We start from the raw sequence: 17233 nt of genomic DNA on the forward strand, positions 1-17233 counted from the left end.
ATTCCAGTTATTCATTCACCTTTTGTACTTGAACAAATCTACTCCATATTCTAATATTAATGAGGACATTTGTGAGTAGTAAGGGATTTTTATTTGACAATTCTTATGCCTCCAAAGGTACCTGCTGTACAATTAAAAAGAATAGCATTTGCACTGTGATCTGATGTTTACCAAGAACTTCTGTACAGCAACCTCTTAAGGGCAGGTGGTATGAATATTAGATGCCCATCTTAAAGATTAAGGAACCAAAGTTCAAAAGGGTAAAATGCCATGAGTCATGCACTAAATAGGTGCAGAATTAGAAACCCTGCTGTTTACCAATTTCAAGTTCAGAGAACATTCTACTCTGTCATGCTACCTATTAAAGGAGGTCTTAAAAACTTTAAAAAAAAATTTTAAACTTTAAAAACTAAATATAGTTGGAAAAATTGGAAATTTTGGAAAATTGAAAAAATTATCAATTTAATTGGAAAAATAACAATCCTCATTGTAATTTCCTCTATTCTGCCTGAAAATTGCATTCAAAGTATAATATTGAAAAGTGCTATGATGCTAACCAAATGCCCTACCAATTTATTATTTAAAACGGCATTTCCGTTGGTTACATAGCAGTTCCTCTGAAACTACACATATGTTTCAAAGAACCGTAACTCTGTAGCAAGGCCACAATCTCTAGCTTTGTAGTTTCTGACAATAGCTTTATAATTTTTTTTAAGTGCACACACTTTCAGTTACAAGCTCAAAAGAGAAATACTTAACATTTGTTTCTCTTAACACTGTGTTTATATTAACTTAATTATATTTTCTAACTGTTCTGTATCTTGAAGGAAACAAAATTTTCAAGTTTCCTGCCTCTTGTGTTAAGGATTTTGTGATATGTCCTAAATTTATTTCTTTTGCTTTCAACATTCCTTATTAAAGTGAATATTTCGGGATCTGGTAAACAAGAGAATAACCTGCTCTTTGTAAAATCTGTGATAATTTGTCTCTAATAATTTTAGTATCCTTTCTCTTGATTTTTTTTTTTTAATGCTTTACTTGATGTGCTCTGATCAGGGCTGTATCAACTATTCAAAATGAGAATGAACTAGTTTTACAGAATTTGTTGTCCAACTTTTTGATGGCCTTTATTTGGGGGAGGGGGGTGGAGAAGAGGTGAGGTAATCTTATACCTGCCTACTTGAAGCCAACTTTCTTTTTCTTCTGTCTCATGACATCTTCCTATAGTTCTATCCTGTTCCTTTGGGATTTCACTGCCTAAAACATTTCAGGGTAATTTGTTGATTTAAGATTTCAATATGTACTTCCTCACCCATAATTAATACATGAAATGTGAAATCCTCCACCTAACAATCCCTTGGCAATGTTTATTAACTCTTTAAAAAAAAATTATGTTACCCATCTCTGATAAATCATAAAGGCTTCTTTACAATTGTAAGGAGACGGAAAAAATGAAGTCTGCATACAAAATGAGATATAAACACTATCCCTGATGCATGGAGGCAACATAGCATATTCCTTATGAAGACAGAAATAACATGACTCGGTTGCGGTGATTGGATGGGGAGATGAGTGAAAGTGAGTAACTGAGGATGACACCTAGGAATGTCTGTGAAATTGAGAAAATTGCAGTAACCTTGCCAAAAATAGAAATTTCAGAAAAAAAGGGAAAAGTTTGAGGGAAAAGATGAGTTCACGTTTGAACATTCTAAATTTAAGATGTTAGTGGGACATTTTGCTCAGGCAGCTGAAAAAATAAGAATGGAAATTAGGAAAGAGGTCAGGTTTGAATAAGTAGATCTGAGAGTCATCAATATAGAAATAATAACTGATGTGATCACTAAGTGAAATAGTATATAGTGAAGATCACCAAGTGAAATAGTATATAGCAAAGATTCAAGGATCCAAGATAAAGTCTTCAGGACCAATCTTAGTGGAGATGACCTAGCTGAAGATTCAATAAAGGAGAGGAAGAAGCAGTGGTCAAAGGAAAGGAAGAAAACTAGGAAAAAGCAGTGCCACAAAAACCTACAGAGAAGAGAGTGTCAAGAAGAGAGTGGTAGACTGTGTCAATAAATTCAGAAAGGTCAAGAAGTATTGAGAAAATGTCATTCAATTTGGCAATTAAGAGATGACTGATAACTTTGTAGAGAGCAATTTCATTTTAATGAGTTAGAAACCTTTCCAAAGAATAGAAGAGAGTAAGGGGAAGGGAAGCAGAGGCAATGATTTCAAGTTTGCCCAGATAATTCAAGCAGCTTATTATTGCTATAGTCAAAGCCAAATTCAACATGTTTTGTATTCTACTTCCTTCTTTTGTCAAGATAATATATAATTATAGCCCCTTAACAATATTGTTTTTGTTTCTACCTCCACTGGTACAGATTTCCTGTATCATCCTACCATCCCCCTAGTCTTTGACTAAGATATTTTTCTAACATGGATATATCTTATTAATATGCAATTCTACACTTTTGCTCCCATTTTATGTATTCTGTTTTCTTCTGTAAAACAGATACCCAGTCCTTCCATAGTTATATTTCACTCACAAGCATATGGCTCACTCCTAATAGTCCCAAGAGGACCATCTTAGTACACTTGTGTATAAAAAGCTGGGGACATAGATTTGTTGCTGGATCTTTTCTTAGATTCCATCTTCTATAAATGATTTGTCTTTTCTGCTGACATTACTACTGTTATGGTTTTCTTTCTTCTTCTCATCTACTTTTTATCTCTTGCATTTTGGGTACCTGAAACCCAAATGACCATCTGCGATTCTGCACACCATCCTTTTGACTCCCTAGACAGAAATTTCCTTCAATCATCCGCTGATATGTATGCTATAGGTCTTTCCCTGCCAAAATGTAAGCTCCTTGAGCGCAAGAACTGTCTCACTTTTGTATTTCTATCTTTACCACTTAGTTCATTGTTTAGCAAATAATATGTATTCATTTATGCATTCACATATTCCGTGGAAAGAAAGCACAACTCAAAAATCCCTATGTCAGAATGACAAATGATGACTTTTAATACCCTTAACAAAGAATAACCAACCATTACTACTCATCTGTCTCTTCTGCCTCAATTATTGCATGATCTTTCTTCTGGTAACACCTTTGGAACAACATCATTATCACTTGAAGCAGGAGGAAGAGAATGGGAAGAAAAGGAAGACAAGCATTATTAAGCACCTATCATGTGCCAGACTCTGTGCTAAGTCCTATACAAATATTATGTCATTCTACTCTCACAACAACCCTGTGAGGTAGGCATGACTATTATCTATGATTTTACAGTTAAGGAAATTGAGGAAGGCAGATATTGAGTGACCTCCCAAGTCACACAGCTAATAAGTGTCTGAGGTCATATGTGAACGTGGAATTCTTTTTGCCTCCAATCCTGGCACCACATCACCTAACTGTGAAACAATAAACTCCTTCCTTAGGTGTTGTCTTTTAAACTGCCCACTCTTTAGGGTAGGGGTTTCTAATTCAGAGCTCCTGAACTTTTTAAAAAATATTTTTAATAACAAGCATTTCAATATAATTGGTTTACTTTGTAATTCTACTGCAATATTCTGAGAAAGGGCTAATAAGCTTTCCGAGACTATTGAAGAGGGGACTCTTAACAAAAAGTAGCTTAAACATTTTTTTTTTCCAGTTGTATATAATTATCCCATTGAGGGTTTTCTTGATGGAGATAGTGGAGGAGTTTGCCAATTCCTTCTCCAGTTCATTTTACAGATAAAGAAACTAAGGCAAATAGGGTTAAGTGACTAGCCCAGAGTGACACAGCTGGAACATGAATCTTCCTGACTATAGGCGTATCAACCTATCCATTGAGACACTTACTTGGCCTTCAAACATTTTAAGTAACACCAAATAGTAAATGGATCCATCTTCTATCTTTACGTTCCTTACTGAGATTATCATTATCATGTGCTCCTCTGGATTATTTTGATCCTTTATTTTTCTTGTTGAAGTTCCTCCATTCTATTAAGAAACTATTCTTATTAACTTGAAGTAGAGATGTGTTAGTTCACCCTTTCACTTTCTTAACTAGACAGGGAAAATAATCTATACTTTGTATTATATATTATGGACAGAAATATGAACAATACCTTATTGGCAGTTCACTGAAAAATTTCCTGGGTTGTCCATACATAGTGGAGATCAAATCCTCAGTCTTCTATTGCATTCGTAGTTTTCAAGGACCCTTCTCAGTTATCCAGAACAAATCAAGTCACATGGAATAATATGTTCTATCTTGGAAGCTATGTTTAAATGGAACATTATAAAACTAGAGTACTTTAAAAAAAACAAAAACGAAAAAACAAAACAAAACAAAAACCTATTTGTTCCTAACTTGAAAAAGTAGTACTTGAGTACTTTATAGGTCTATTTCCCTGTTTGCACCCAACCATTCTATATGTAAGTCTTTATTCTGTTCATTTAAATTGTCCTTTAATTTTCTCAAAGGTATTTTCTTTGGTCCCTTTGGTTTTACCAGCAAAAAATGATAAATGGGTTTTGGTTGGCTGAGAACTGTTGGGGATGAGCAAATAAATTGGTGTTTTTCCTCCCCTCCTCAACTACCTATATTTTTAGTTTGTCTTATTTTTCAATCAGATCTGTAATTTATTTTGATATACTTAAAAAACTTCTAGTCTTCTTGTTAGTTTTGACCTTACCACTATCTTTCAATTTTGCTCAATTAATTTCTGTAGGACCTAATACTTGAATTTGAATAATAAATTTTTTTGGTATATGTTCTCTAAAAAAAATACAGAATTTAATTGTGCTATTATTACTCTTACATAGTAGATCACATAATAGACAAAATGACCCTCTCTGAAGGAAAGACTCCACAGCACTGCTCTTTCCTCTTACAATTCCCTCTTCCCCTCTATGATAATTTAGCCATACTCCTAAAATGAGAGCTAGAAAACATTTATTTAGTTTGTAGTGGCAAAAGGATGCTAAACAGAAAAGAGATACTGTTTTTCTTAACAAAGTTACCCTAAAATGGGTAGTTATCAAATTAAAAGAATTTGAATAGCAGAATGTGAAGCAAAGTGGCAAGAACTGGTTATCAGATACGTTTTTCCTCACATAGAGGAATAAGTGACTTGGAGATCTGAAGTAAGACAGGGAATTTAAAGATAACTGATGCTTGTTAATGTACAGGTGAAAATCCCATTATTTGTAATACATGTACTTTCTTTCTCCTTGATATCTCACGTTCACATAACAATATCATTTCTAAACTTATTTTAAATTCAATTACCACCATCGATTGGAAAATTCAAGGCTAAAAAAAAAAAATCAGCAAATCTATCCTAAGATACAAAGTTGTATAAATACACTTTCCAGCTTAAAAAAAGAACAGAAGAAAGTTGTTACTAATGACATTTATTTTCCTTTTTTCACTATGAAAGACCAGGTGGGTCATCTCTGGAGTTATAAGGAAAGTTATCCAGCCCTCAATGAAGTCATGACTAAGTTCAGAGCAAATAGGGAACAGGCAATCTATAACATTCTATAATGAAAGAGGTAACAAACTACTGTATTAAAAAAAACTAGCTGCTATCCAAATTTAGCTTCTAGACTCAAACTACACTGAAACTATTCCCAAAGAAGGGCATCAAGGCTTACATGACAGTAGGCCTTATCAACTTAAATCAGAATCAGTAATTGAATGGAACAACTATTAGATTCATATAATAAACTCAGCCAGAATAATCATGAAGCAGTTGGAAAAATTTCCCAGGTTAGATAATTTATATGTAGCATATGATCTAAATGCTAAAAAGGATTTTAAACTGAGGAGGAAATATAAATAAAGGAGAATAGCATAAACATAGCTGGGAAAAACTGTTATATGGAAACAGACATATGGTATATGGATTACTACTTCTACTACAATAACTATTATCACCACTACCACCAACTACTTTTATATATCACTTTAAGATTTGCAAAGCACTTTACAAATATTATCTCATTTTATCCTTACAACAGCCTAAAGGGATTTGTACCCTTATTATCCTTCTACAAAAGGAAACAGAGACACAGAGAGGCTAAATGACTTGACAAAGTTCTCATAACTATTGTCTTAAGCCAAATATCAATCGAGTCTTCCCAACTATATCCAGTGTTTTGTCCATTAAACCACCTAGTGGTCTGCCTGATTCAATAAAGATGTGACAAAAGTCCTTTTTCTAGTAATTATTTTTATTAACACACTAACATTTCAAAGAACTTAAAGATAATTTCAATAAATTTAATAGAGAATTTTTTTAAAAGGTGAAAGACTGGAACAATGGGCAAAATCTATTAAGATGGAATTTAAGAGGAATACATGTATACTGTTCAAAACAATTAACTTCACAAGCACAATCTGTTTCAAAGAAGGGATAAACAAACTCCTGGGGTTAGTGGGCTATGAACTCTACATGAGTCCACAGTATGACACTATAATCAAATCTTATCAGACAATATAATAAAAGGTATATAGAGAAAAGTGATTGTCCTACTATATTGGTCAAATCGTACTGGAAGTATTATTTCAGTTCAGGCTGTCAAATTTTAAGAAAGGTCAATTACAAAGTGAAGTGTATAACAAAGATCATGACCAGGATGGTGAAAGTCCTAATAGGAGACTACAGCACAGGATGATTCAATGCAATGCACACAAGATGTATATTAATTGCCTATTTTGACCAAAATACCATGGTAGGTGCTAAGGCCACAAGAACAAATAGAAAATAATTGGGGAAGGAGGAACACTAATAACTGACAAGATAGCAAAAACTTTATATAGGAGAGTACCTGTGCTGAGCTTCGAAGATAAAGAATTCTAAATGGAAAATGTAAAAGGGTCATCCTAAGAACGGAAATAGTTTTTTGCAAAGATAAAGAAAGAAAAGATGAAATGCTAAGTCTTTGGAACAAACAGCAAGTATACTTTAGAGGGAAGATATAGATTATACAAATAAGAGAACTTCTAGAAATGAAAGTTATATAAAATAGCTTCTAGGGGAGACAGCAATAATTTTAAGGTCCCCTGACCTTAGGGTGCTCCTGTTCCAACAATCTGTCAGTAATTTTAAATCTTCTAGCTTTGGAATACGATCCTGAGGATCTCTGATCTAAGAATGCTATTGTTCTATCAATGACTGTAAAAGTCTTCTGGCCTAAGAATATAATAATATTTCTTCCCTTAAACTTTGGTGACGATATATCAGTAATCCTGAGACTCTCTAACCTTAGGATGCTATTGTGGTAACAATCTTGTCTGTCAATGATTCTAAAGTTGTCTGACCTTAGGATAGTCCTAGGTCTAGTTGGTCAGTGATAACCAAATTCCTGAGACTGCTCCTCAGTTCTATCTCTAGGCCAGAAAATTAGCTTATCAATCACATGAACTGGATAATTTTGTCTCCTTGCTCCAGGTTCTTTGCTACACTCTTGGACTTTAGCCCGTTTCAACTGGAGCTACAATTACAATAAACTTTGCCCCTTGCCTTGGTTATGGGTTCAAGCCTGCAAATTCTTTTTAGATACCTCCTAACCCCCCTCTGTGACCCCCAATCTTTTGGGATCCCTTCCCAACCTCATCAAAAGTAGTATTGAGATTGCAGATGATTTTAAATGCCAGTCAATCAACTAGCACTTATTAAAGTATCTGTGAGGCACTGTCATAAGTATTCCCACGCTAAAGAGTTTGTGTTTCATCCTAGAGGCAACAGGAACCACTAAAAGTTTTAGAGCAAATCTTAAGATAATTTTAACAGCTATGTGAAGAATAAATTGGAAAGTGGAGAAACTGAAACAGTGAAGCCATTCAAGAAAATATTACAATAATGGATGTGAGAGGTATAAAACTCTTAAACTTTTAAAACACTGTCTCTGACTAATAAAAGACAAATGCAAGAGATGTCATGGTGGCAAAATTCGAGAAATGTAGCAAGTGATAAGACACTAGTATGAAGTAGGGAAAAAAGTCAAGAATCTATCAATAAAACAAGCATTCACTGAGGAACTAAGATAAACCACTAACTAAAAATACAAAGACAAAAATTAAATCCTTAAGAAGTTTACATTTTAACATGGAAGCAGGTACAACATATACATAAGAAAGCACATATAAAACACATACAATGCAACCTTATAGAAAAGTCATTACTAGTTGAAAAAACCAGAAAAGGAACCAAATAAAAGGTGGCACTTGGATCTTGAAAGAAACCAAGAATTTAAAGAGATGGACATGAAACAGATTCCATACTTGGGAAATAAAATGCAAAAACATGGAGGTGGAAGATGGAGTAAAGTCAGGAACAGCAAAAAAGCCATTTTTACTGAACTATAGAGTATATGAAGGAGAACAGACACAATAAGAGTGGAAAGGTTAGATGGGACCAAATTATGACGAGTTTTAAATGTCAAACAAGAGCTATGAAGGGTTTTAAATGTCAAAAAGAAGTTAAGATATTATCCTAGAAATGGTCAGATATACTTCAGGAAAATCATTTTAGTCACTGTATGGAGAATGAAGTGAAAGAAGTAGAAATGAGGCATAGAAACCATTAAGAGACTACTTTTAATTGTATGAGAGAAGAATAAGAAGGGTGTTGTTGGAAATGGGAGAAAAGGGGACAGATTTAAGAAATGTTATGAACATAGAGGTGACAAGATTTGCCAACAACTGATTGGATACATAGAAAGAAAGGGAGGAAGTAAGTGGGAGAGGATCTACTAGGATTCCCTTGGATGTCCATGAGCATAAACACTTGAAAATCATGTAGCTAGAAAGGGAAGAGGGCTATCATTCCATCTTTTTTCTATGTTCTAAGTTCTTCAAGGGCAAGGACTGTTTTACTTGCTTTCATTTGCATCCCCAGCAATTAGCACAATGCTTATAATATAGTAAATACTTAATAAATGTTCTATATATTCATCTATAAAGCGCTATGCTACTTTCAAAAAGACAAAAATAAACAGTGGTTCACATTCCACCATGGAAACACAACATGTACACAAATAGAGGAGGAAAAGAAGATTAGAGAGACAGGAGAGGAGGAGGGCGGGTAAGAAGAGAATAGAATTAACAACTGGGGAAAATCAAGAAGGCTTCACAAAGTAGGTAAAACCTAAACCTGAGTTGACCCTTGAAGAAATAAGGATTGTAGGAAATGGAGATGAGGAGGGAACAAATACTTGCAAATAAATCCTAGAGTATGGAATGTGTAGAAATATTTGGTACAGAACGGAAAAAAAAAGGGAAGAAACAGCTGGAAGAACTGAGCAACAATATATAACGGCAGCAACTGGGAAAGGAAATTAATTTCAGAAACGTGTGGCTCTTTTAGCTCAAGAAATCAAGAATACTCAGGGATCAAACCATTATTATACATTAGTGAAAGTCAGACATCTGGAGTTACCAGTGAAGGTTAGACAAATTGCAAATGAAGGAGCTGATGAAACAGGAATATGATTAAGGGTCAATAAGATCTAAATCCCCAAATCTTACTGTCAGGAGCTAAAAAGAATAAAGTCTAATTAATATCTAGATATGACAGCTATATTTGCATTTTTTAAAAAGCACCATTTCCTCACCTTTTGTTCTCTGCTTTCAAAACTGAAAAGCCCCTACTATATTTCTAAGATATGTTTTTCATATTTTTTTTTATCAATTTCTTGATAGATTCCAATTTGTCCATGCATCTCTTAAAATGTGACATCCAGGATGAATTAATCAACAAGCAGTTAATAAGCATCTACTATAAAATACACTGAGAATACACACACACACACAAAAAGGCAAATTGAACACAATGATTCAGCTAATTAAGACCTGTACTATATAGAAGCAAAAGTAGATATATAAAACTTACTTAGTTTCCCCCCTGGAAAATATACATGAAAATTCACTGAAGTAGAGACTTCTAAGGGTATTCTCCAAATGGCAACAATTCTTGCAGCATAGTAGATAAAATACTAAAACAGACATCAGATAGTTTGGGTACTATTTCTAGCTCTTTAAGTTCCTAAATACATAAGCAGAGAAGACAATATCGTTTTGAACACTTGTTTTAGCCAATCTTTAAATGAAAAAACATCCAAGTGAACTCAGGTATTTCCTTCGCACCACATGATATTTGTGGAATTTCAGCATGAGTCTTAAAACGACCATATTGATAATGGCTTTTTTATATGCAATTATAGTCTCCATGAGCTCCTCCGATTTCAGTGTCTGCTGCCTTTCCACATTATCTTCTTCCCTCATTTTAGGATACAGTGACAGATATCTTTAACTTCCTAGTTCCTTAGTCTACTCAATTGCCATTATCTATTCCTCTGCACTCCCTCAGCTATACAAAGGGCTGACTATAACCTTAATTCTGCCATATCCACAAGTGTTCAAGAACTTTTACTTTTCTTTGTCTGAAAAGAGAAGTAATAAGCATTTATTAAACATCTATTGTGTTTCAGACATTGTAATATATATTTTACAAATATCATTTCATTTGACCTCATAATAATCCTGCAAGGCAGAGGTTAAATGACTTGCCCAGGGTCATATAGCTAATAAACACCTGAGAATGGATTTGAAATCAGGTCTTCATGACATGATCCCATAACAGTCTTTTATCTTATCTTCTCTCTCATAGATCTCACTCCTCATACTCTTCCTACACATCAAACTCCCAAATCTTCTATCTCTCAGTACCATCCAGTGCCTATCAATCTTACTCTAGGCTAAAGTTAATCCCATTTCCAATCTTTCCTTGAAGAATTACCTCAACTCAAAACTATCCTCTCCTCAGGAAGCCTTTGTCAGTTTATTTTATTGCTGATCAAGACTGGCCAAGCTTTAATCCTAGATTACTCATTATAATCTGTCACTTTAACTTTTCGTCACACATTCCTCAACAAATCTGGAGTTCATTTCAAGTTTATGCTATCTAATTTGAACTAGGTTCTATTCCCACCTGACATTTTACATCTTACTTGTTAAAACTTCTCCGAAATTTATTTTCTCCTTAATCTACCTATACTGTTATACTCCTGACCCTCTCTACTGAGGACTTTTGATTAATACTTTACATCTCTTCCCCAAAGTAAGGCCAATTATCATTAGCTCCTCTTTCCTCTTGTGAAATCATTCTTCACTATCTCTTCCTTTGTTTTGGTTTCTGATCAGGGAGTCCTGCCTAATAATACCAACATCTCCATGTGTTTCCATGGCCCCATCTCTTATTTTTGACAGCAGACTGCCTCTACCACTTTCTACTATCCCTTGTCTCTTTTCTATCTCTTCTTATCTGCTTTCTTTCTCCCTACTGTCTAAAAGCATGGCCTATTCTGGAAAATTCCTTGTAAATTGGACTAGGCTAGACAAATATTATTCTTTCTCTCTCCTTTTCTTTTCAGCTAAATTCCTTGAAAAAACAGTCTATAAATGGTGTTCTGACTTCTTTTGGTTTCTGCAAACTAGCCTCTGACCTCATTATTCAACTGAAACTATTTTCTCTATGGCTACCAAACTCATTGTCAAACTGAATGATCCCATTCTTCCTGATCTCTTTGCCACATCTGACAATATTGATCACCTTTTGAAGAAGAAACTCTGGGGTTTTGTGACTCTACTCTCTTCTGGCTCTGTCATCTAATTGTTCCTTGTCAGCCTATTTTCCTGGATCTTTATCCATGATATAATTACCAATTTTGCTTATCCACTAAATCTCTTTCTTGGCCCCTTTTCTCTCTAAACTCTGTCACTTTTGATATCAACTTCCATAGGTTAAATTATCTTTGTACAAATTATTTTCATACCTATATAGCCCGAGTCTATTTCCTGATTTGAAATCAGATATTTTAAGTAAGTCACCCAGAGACACTTAATACATTCAAAACAAAACTTGCCATCTTTCCCCTTCAATCACACTGTCTCCTAGTTTCTGGGGGCACTTCATAGTGCATTAGATAGAGCATTAAGTCTAAAGATAGGAAGACCTAAATTCAAATCCAGTCTCAACTACTTAGTAGTTACTGTTAGGATTGAGATAGTATTTGTAAAAGTGCTAAGCAAAGTGCGTGGCACATAGTAGATGCTTGTTCTTTCCTCAGCTTCCCTAGAACTGTTGAAAGTACCACCATTCTTCTAGTTACCTAAGCTACAACCCTGCTGTCATGCTGGACTCTTTCACATGCCCTTATACATCCAATCAGTTGTCAGATTGTGTTTCTTTCTTTTTATTCTCATGCACATATCCCATTTTTCCCCATTTGTCCAACCATTACCCTTCTTCAGGCCCTCAATATTCTTAGTTTATTAACTAAAAGAGCCTTATAATGGATCTCTCTGCCCTGAATCTGTCCCTACTCAAACTCATCCCCTTCCAAACTTTGTAAAGCATCAGTCTGATTCCATCATTTCCTTATTCAATAAACTCAAACGACTCAATATTACCCACAGGATCACCAGTACTGTGTTTGTCATCAAGGACCTTCATAACCCATAACCCCTTCTTACCTAGTCTTCTTCAATGTTACCAACATTTTCCATACCACATAACATCAAGGCCTATTCTTTGATTATAGTCATCAATTCCAGAATGCTTTATTATCTGCTTATCTTTTTATTAAGTTTGCCTGACAGTTTTATTTGAAAAGTATAACCGTACATATTTAATTTCTGTGTGAGTCATTTGCCTTACCTATTTATTGCCAAGAATCCAAACTTTTATGTAATCTATTAACTGTATGTCATTTCTAAAGGAAAAAATTTTTTCACAGGTTGTTGATTCTACCTTATCTATTAACTAGCTTATAATTCAAGACTATATCTATTATACATGTGAAAGTCAACTTTACTGAAGTAAAATAAACTTGCATATATAATAATAAATCAAGTATATTTCTCAAGAGAGTTTAAGTTTATTTACCTTGGGAAGCTTGACAGGTGGCTCTCTGGATTCTTCTTCTTCATCACTATCTGAGTCACCACTCTGCACAGAACTCTTTGATGCAGCTGCCAATGATGTTTCCTTCTTCTGCCACTCCAGAACACAATGGCGTACATTGCAATAAACGTTGAAAGCAGATGGATTGCTATGCAATTTGATATCTGGTATGATAACTGTATTTTCCAAGTTTTCAGACTGAAATACAAAGAGAGCAGTTTTTTCAATTTTTACAAATAAAATTATTTTCCTTTACCATAAAAAAAAAATATATATATGTATACACACACACACACACACACACACATACACACACACACACACACACACACACACATATATATATTTAGACTATTATCTCTCTAAATAGGTCAGTGCCTACAACACTAAATGTGGGAGAGGTAACATGAAGGACCATGGTGTCAAACTCAAAAAATAAATCCCTGCCCACTATACATATCTTTAGAAAAATCACAAAATAACATTATCTATGTTGTATTATAGTTTTATTTATTTTGTTAAACACTTCTCAATAAAATTTAGGTACAGAGGCAAGTTAGACAACTGTGCTATAGGGGATAAAAAGTTAGACTTAAAATCAGTAAAAAAAAAAAAAAAGTAAATTTACTTTGTTAAGTAAATGAACAATTTAAGATATGTCTATAATAGGACATTAAGCAAATTTAATGTCTACTTTTATTATGTCTTATCCCATGAACATATCAACTAATATCACCTTGTCTATCAATTTCAGAATACCCTAAGAGCAATGTGTGTTTCCTATAAGGAAAATAGCAACACAAAATCGACAATTAGATAATGGAGTAAAAAAGATAAGGAGATAAATTGGAAATAAAAAGATGTGGAGACAAGAATATTGTGAGGTGTGTGTGTGTGTGTGTGTTTACATATGCATATATAATCAATGGACAGAAGTGTCAGTAACTCCAAACTCAGGAAATCTAGTAGTTGAAAGACAGATACATGCATGTCTATTGCTAAAGAATGTATTTAACATCTTTCTTCCTTAGAAAGAATTGCCAGAGTTTAGTTTTAGATATGGATGTGTGGAAGAAAAGACAAGTGAAACAAGTACAAGAAAGAAAAGATAAAGTCAGAGCCTTAGAGACAAATGATATAGAATCAGAGACAGAAAATTATTAAGTGAAACAGAGAGAATACTTTGTGTTTAACATTTTTAAGAAATGGATTCAGAGAATTATATACTTTTAGAGCCAGAATGAAGCCATTTTGTTTTACATTTGAAGAAGCTGATACCCAGAAGAGTTAAGCAACTTGAGCAATATCACATATGTAGGATGAAAAAAAAGATAAAAAAAATGAGGGATCCTGGCTTCCAGTTCATTACAAAGGGAAGAAAAGAGATTGGTCCTTGCATATCATCTGTCCTGAAGACTCTTGCTTATTTTCCCCTCAAATCAACATATATATTATGTATATATTCCACAAAACTCTAGAGCAGCAATCTTTCAAAAGTATTATACCAAAAATGGAAAGTGGAAAAGGCTGGCTAAGGCAGTAGATAAGAATTCTCAAGAAGAGAAAGATAAGATGGCAATAGGAACTTGTCACAAGCCTACAAAATTGGTAGATGTACCATTTTTATATTCTCCTGGAATCTCTAAAATATTCTATTTTTAAGATAGTCATCTGGAAAATTCAATTATGTGAGCTTGAGTAAGAACAACTGCTGTCTTTAATCTTATTTAATACTGAAAGGATCAGAAATTAAGAATATTTCGAAGGATGAAGCTACATTAATTGATACAATGCTTTTTTTTTTAATCCAATAGGAAAATAAAATAATGACAGGAGTATCAAAATTTCTATTTCAAAATAAAATTATATTATTTTTGTGTCAACTAGTGACCAATAAAAAATAAAAATGAAAAAAGGAATAGATATCAAAATACAAACCCTTTACCTCAGACACATTTGTAAAGTATTGTTGTGTTTTTGCAAATCTAAGAAAGATGTATAGGAAAAAGATATGTCTCGATAAAAACAAACAAACAAACAAACAACAAAAAAAAAACAATGATAAACTAGATCAATTAGAACCATTTCCAATAAGATCAGTAGTGAACTAAAGTTGCTCATTATCACCATTCAATATTATATTAAAAATGTTAGCTTTGGCAATAAGAGAAGAAAAAGCAATTAAAGGAATTAGAATAGGTAAGGAGGAAACCAAATTATCACTCTTTGCAGATGATATGATGGTATACTTAGAAAATCCTAGAGAATCAACTAAAAATTACTAGAAACAATTCATAACTTTAGCAAAGTTGCAAGATACAAAATAAATCCACATAAATCAACAGCATTTTTATATGTTACCAACAAAGTCCAATAGCAAGAGATACAAAAAGAAATTCCATTTAAAATAAATGTAGATTGTATTGGTCAACCTGCCATCTGGGGGAGGAAGTAGGGGGAAGGAGGGGAAAAACTGGAACAAAAGGTCTTGCAAGACCTTTCAATGCTGAAAAATTACCCATGCATACATCTTGTAAATGATAAGCTATAATAAAAAATTTAAAAATATAGATAATAAAAAATATTTGGGAGTCTACCTGCCAAGGCAAAGTCAAGAACTATAAGAACACAATTACAAAACACTTTCCACACAAATAAAGTCAGATCTAATTTCTTGGAAAAATATCAAGTGCTCATGAGTAGGCAGAATGACAATATTACTTAAATTAATCTACTTATTCAGTGCCATGTCAATCAAATTCCCAAGAATTTATTTTATAGATCTAGAAAAAATAATAACAAAGTTCATCTGGAAGAACAAAAGGTCAAGAATCTCAAGGGAATTAATGAAACAAAATGCAAATGAAGGTGGTCTAGCTGTTTCAGACCTAAAACTATATTATAAAGCAGCAGTTATCAAAACCATTTGATACTGACTAAGAAATAGAGCAGCAGATCAGTGGAATAGGTTGGGTTCACTGGACAAAGTAGTAAATGACTTCAGTAATCTAGTGTTTGACAAATGCAAAGACCTCAGCTTTTGTGATAAGAACTCATTGTTTGGCAAAAACTGCTGGAAAAATTGGAAATTAGCATGGTAGAAACTAGGCATTGACTCACAATTAACACCTACCAAGATAAGACTGAAATGATTTAGACATAAAGTGTGATATTATAAGCAAATTAGAAGAACAAAGGGCAGTTTACCTCTCAGATCTATGGAGAAGGAACGAATTTATGGCCAAAGAAGAACTTGAGTACATTATTGAACGTGAAAATGGATAATTTTGATTACATTAATTTAAAAAGTTTTTGTATAGGGATAGCTAGATGGCACAGTAGATAAAAGCACCAGTGCTGAAGTCAAGAGGATCTCAGTTCAAATCTGGCCCTAGACACTTAATACTTCCTAGCTGTGTGATCCTGGGCAAGTCACTTAACCCCAATGACCTCAGTCCAAAAAAAAAAAAAAAAAAAAAAAGTTTTTGTACAAACAAAACTAATGCAGATAAAATTAAAAGGGAAGCCAAAAACTGGGGGGGGGGGGGGGGGGAGGAGAGGGAGAAGAATTCAAGCCATTCTCCAATTGATAAATTATCAAAGGATATGAACAGACAATTTTCAGATGAAAAAATTAAAGCTACTTCTAGTCATATGAAAAGTTGCTCTAAATCATTATTGATTAGAGAAATGCAAATTAAGACAACTCTGAGGTACTACTATACAACTCTCAGATTGGCTAAGATGACAGGAAAAAAAATCAATAAACCCGTATCAGAGGTAACCTCATCTATAAAATGGGGATAATACTATTTCCCATCTTTCAGGATTGTTGTGAAAATCAAATGAGTTAATATTCAGCACAATGCTTTGAGAACCTAAAATATTATAAAAATGCTTGCTGTGATGATGATGATAGCAAAAGTATCCCTTATCCAGTCACATTTAAAAATACATATTTAAAATAAAATGAGATCTGTAGATGAATCTAGTAATTAATAAGCAGGTCAATATTTTTTTCTATTTCACTTTCAGCATAGGTTTTTCAAAATTAGAAACTATGAAAAATGTTATTTTGCATATTTATTATCTATAGCTCCAATTCTCATAAATTCAACTACTGTCTTTCTGAATCAAAGTATGAATATAAATCTCTTAAATTATTTTAATATTTCAAAAATATCCACCAAATATCCAAGTTTCAGAGGAAATCTGTTACAAAATTAATATTTCATATTCAATATTATCACCAAGAAAAATTTCAAT

At 33.5% G+C, this 17233-nt stretch overlaps 1 protein-coding gene across 4 annotated transcripts in view; it reads right to left on the reverse strand.

Moving 5' to 3' along the window:
* MYCBP2 (MYC binding protein 2) overlaps positions 1-17233 on the reverse strand; it is a 288824-nt gene that overhangs the window by 231319 nt on the left and 40272 nt on the right. For all 4 annotated transcript variants that reach the window (XM_074299302.1, XM_074299303.1, XM_074299301.1 and 1 more), the window contains exon 3: positions 12950-13165. In XM_074299302.1, coding sequence (XP_074155403.1) covers positions 12950-13165 — 216 coding nt within the window. The remainder of the gene's footprint in view (positions 1-12949; positions 13166-17233) is intronic.

This window comes from Sminthopsis crassicaudata, chromosome 3, assembly GCF_048593235.1.
Source record: "Sminthopsis crassicaudata isolate SCR6 chromosome 3, ASM4859323v1, whole genome shotgun sequence".
In the NCBI taxonomy this organism is placed as follows: domain Eukaryota; kingdom Metazoa; phylum Chordata; class Mammalia; order Dasyuromorphia; family Dasyuridae; genus Sminthopsis; species Sminthopsis crassicaudata.